Here is a 2,818-nt window from a genome sequence, read left to right on the forward strand (position 1 = left end):
GGTAGTTACTGTTAGGGTTCTACTTGTTTAGGGTGGAGTTGTGCCCCTTTGCTATCCAGCCCATGTGTCAGGGTGTGAGGATTTTGGACTTCAAAAAAAAGAGGCAACGTGTGAGGCTTTGATGCAGGAAAAGTTTATTGGGGCAAAATATTCAAAAGGCAAGAGAGAGAACTTGAAGGGATCCAGGGTGAGTACAAGGAGGGCGACCATCAGCTGAGGAGCTTTGGTTGCAGGAGCTGTTGGCAGAGGGCAGAGCTGGTGGTGTCAGGGGTGGTGCTGAGGGCCCTTAGCAGATGTTTCCATAGCCCCTTCTGCCATAGCAGCCCAGGCCTCCCAGGCCGTAGCCAAGGCCACCAAAGCCACCAAATCCGCCAGAGATGGGCTGTCCCTGGGCATTGAGCTCAGTGCCCAGAGCAGCGGAGGAGGTGGATCCGACGGCGGTGTTCTGGGGGAAGGAGGTCATGATGGGTCCTGGCAGGGTGACCAGCACAGGGGAAGGGTTGATGATGACGTGGGAATCCTGGCATTGCAGGGCACAGGGCTCGTTGCAGCTGTTGGCCAGTGGGGTGGGTCCGCAGGGGCTGCAAAGGCTGTTGCAGGCCATGGGTGTGGTGTGGAGTGTGCCTGAAAAAGAGAGGACAATGTTAGACAGCGATGTGGGGCTGCGAGGGGCAGTGATGTTGAAGAGTGAGGGAGTGTTGAGGCTGTGTGGAGGTGTGAGGCCTGCTGAGGCTGGTGCGGAGCGTGCTGGAAGAGAGGGGCCAGGGATGAAGGAGCAGGTGGAGCAGGAGGGTCAGGGTATTGAGGCTCACCTTGTTGTTGGGAGGAGAAGGCTTCGGATGAAGTGTGTGAGGGAGAGAGGCTCTATGCTGGCTTTTATTCTGGTTCTGGAGGGGTGGGACAGCCTTGTCCCATGGCCTTGGGGCTTTTTGCAGGCCACAGTTCCTGCTTGTCTCACAGCAGTGAGTCCTTAGGTAGGGAGTGTTTTTCATCCCACAGCTCTGCAGTGTCATGTCCTACTTTTGAGTCCATGTCCATCTGACCTTGTCAGCAGCTTTAAATGCTGGTAGTATTGGAGAACAAAGTCTTTTGATGATGTTTTTTGTGTAGGGCTGTGGATGTGACCAAAGCTTTTGACAGTGGGGTGTCAACAGTGAAGTCACCCAATGTCGCTGCTGTGCTGTTGTCTGTGTCTTGTGGAGAGGGTGCACATTCCCCCACACACATGTCAGCCTCATCTGGGCTTTGCAGCTCTTCTTGGGATGATGGGTGCCCCCTTCCATCACATTGTCTCCCTCCCTGTCCCATTGCCATCATTCTAAACCTGTCTCTATGCCAGGCCTTTCCTGCTGGAGATGTGAAAACAATCCCTGTGATGCCTTCCCTGGTGTCCAATGTCTTGTATTGGTTCATCCTGTATCACTTATCTCCACTGGGCCCATCAAGGTCACACTGCGGGGTCCCATGGCTGGGCTCTGAGTGAAACCTGGAAAGGAAATCTGCTGCAGGATAAGAAGATGACGTGTGAAGAACAGCTGAAAGAGCATAATGCGTTTCATTTTCATAACAAAAGGGTTGACCTTTTTACTCTCTCAAGGTATCTGAATGAAAATCATAACATCAGTGTTTCCTAGCCTAGATGGCTAGTCATGAGCTGGGGACTGTTTTCCTTCCTGCAACTCTGCAATTCCGTGTTCTGCTCTTGTGCTCGAGTCCATCTGACCTTGGCAGCGGCTTTAAAGTGAGAGTTGGTATTTGGTAGGGTTTGCTTGGAAGGTGCATGTCGCAGAAACCAAAATAAACCACTAATGCCTAGAAAAATTGTTATGTCATAAATGATGTCAGCCAATGGGACAGGTGTGCTTTGGTTCGTGGTTGCATTTGAGAGAGGGACCCCATTCCTTTAGAGCCATGTCTTTTTGCTCGGGGCTTTGTGCCAGGCATTAGAACTTCCCTCTTCCAGTGCATTTACTCCCTCCTACCTTGCCCACAGATTTCCAGGGACCTTGCTTCTTCACACATGGAGGGGACAATTTTTCCCCTATAAAGCGTTTCCAAGTTTTGCTCATACAAGGTGGTGAGGAGCAGTTAGAGTTGATTTTGGAGGGCAAAATCCTGTCTTAGAGACCTCTCTGTTGCATACAGAAAAAAAGAATCATACCGTGGATGATGAGGGAACCATGGCTGGTGTTTACCTCCACCTCTTCGCAATGTCTTGGCAGTGTCACCTACTGCATCATTGCAGACTATGCAAGGATGAACTGGTGGTGTAAATGGTCAGTGAGGTGGACTGCTCTATTTATATAGTTTTAAACAACATGACCTGAGACCTTGTGATCCAATTGTCTAGCAGAAGTCAAACTTCAAATGAAGCACCTCAAGAGTTGTATCCATGAGGCCAAAACTGTTCAACATCCTCAAAAATTATGTGAGTTGGTGTGAGCAATTCTAGGGTCCCTAGGGAAGAAGGCCCACAGACTTAGTGAAACAAGGCCCATTTATGACTACCAAGATATTTAAAGGTCTGGAGGATTCTTCACAGGGGACTTAGAGCTGGAACTTCCAGGGGACAAGGCTGGATGGGGGTTGTTACCAGTGTGTGTAAATCCCTGATGTCAGGGAGTGAAGCTGAGGGATCACATCTGTTCCCAGTGCTGCACATGCAAAGGAAAAGTCAGCAATGGCACAGGTGAAAACAGATGAAATTCCACGGGCAGAGCAGAGAAGCCTTTTTTAGTGTGAGGACAGTTGCAGAGTGGAAGAGGTGCAGGAATCTTTGTGTCCAGGGAGGTCAAAACCTGACCTGTCCATGGTTCTG

The 2,818-nt window shown here is 50.3% G+C and overlaps 1 protein-coding gene across 1 annotated transcript; it reads right to left on the bottom strand.

Moving 5' to 3' along the window:
• Positions 1-286: 286 nt before the first annotated feature.
• Positions 287-604, bottom strand: LOC135442951 (feather beta keratin-like). Its single transcript, XM_064703222.1, has one exon. It carries the CDS (start codon positions 602-604, stop codon positions 287-289), a length of 318 nt encoding a protein of 105 aa, XP_064559292.1.
• Between the last annotated feature and the right edge of the window lie 2,214 nt (positions 605-2,818).

This window comes from Zonotrichia leucophrys, chromosome 2 (assembly GCF_028769735.1).
Source record: "Zonotrichia leucophrys gambelii isolate GWCS_2022_RI chromosome 2, RI_Zleu_2.0, whole genome shotgun sequence".
NCBI lineage: Eukaryota > Metazoa > Chordata > Aves > Passeriformes > Passerellidae > Zonotrichia > Zonotrichia leucophrys.

Bases quoted from the DNA above. Each gene is read 5' to 3' on its own strand.
- LOC135442951 (XM_064703222.1), bottom strand. From the start codon at position 604: ATGGCCTGCAACAGCCTTTGCAGCCCCTGCGGACCCACCCCACTGGCC.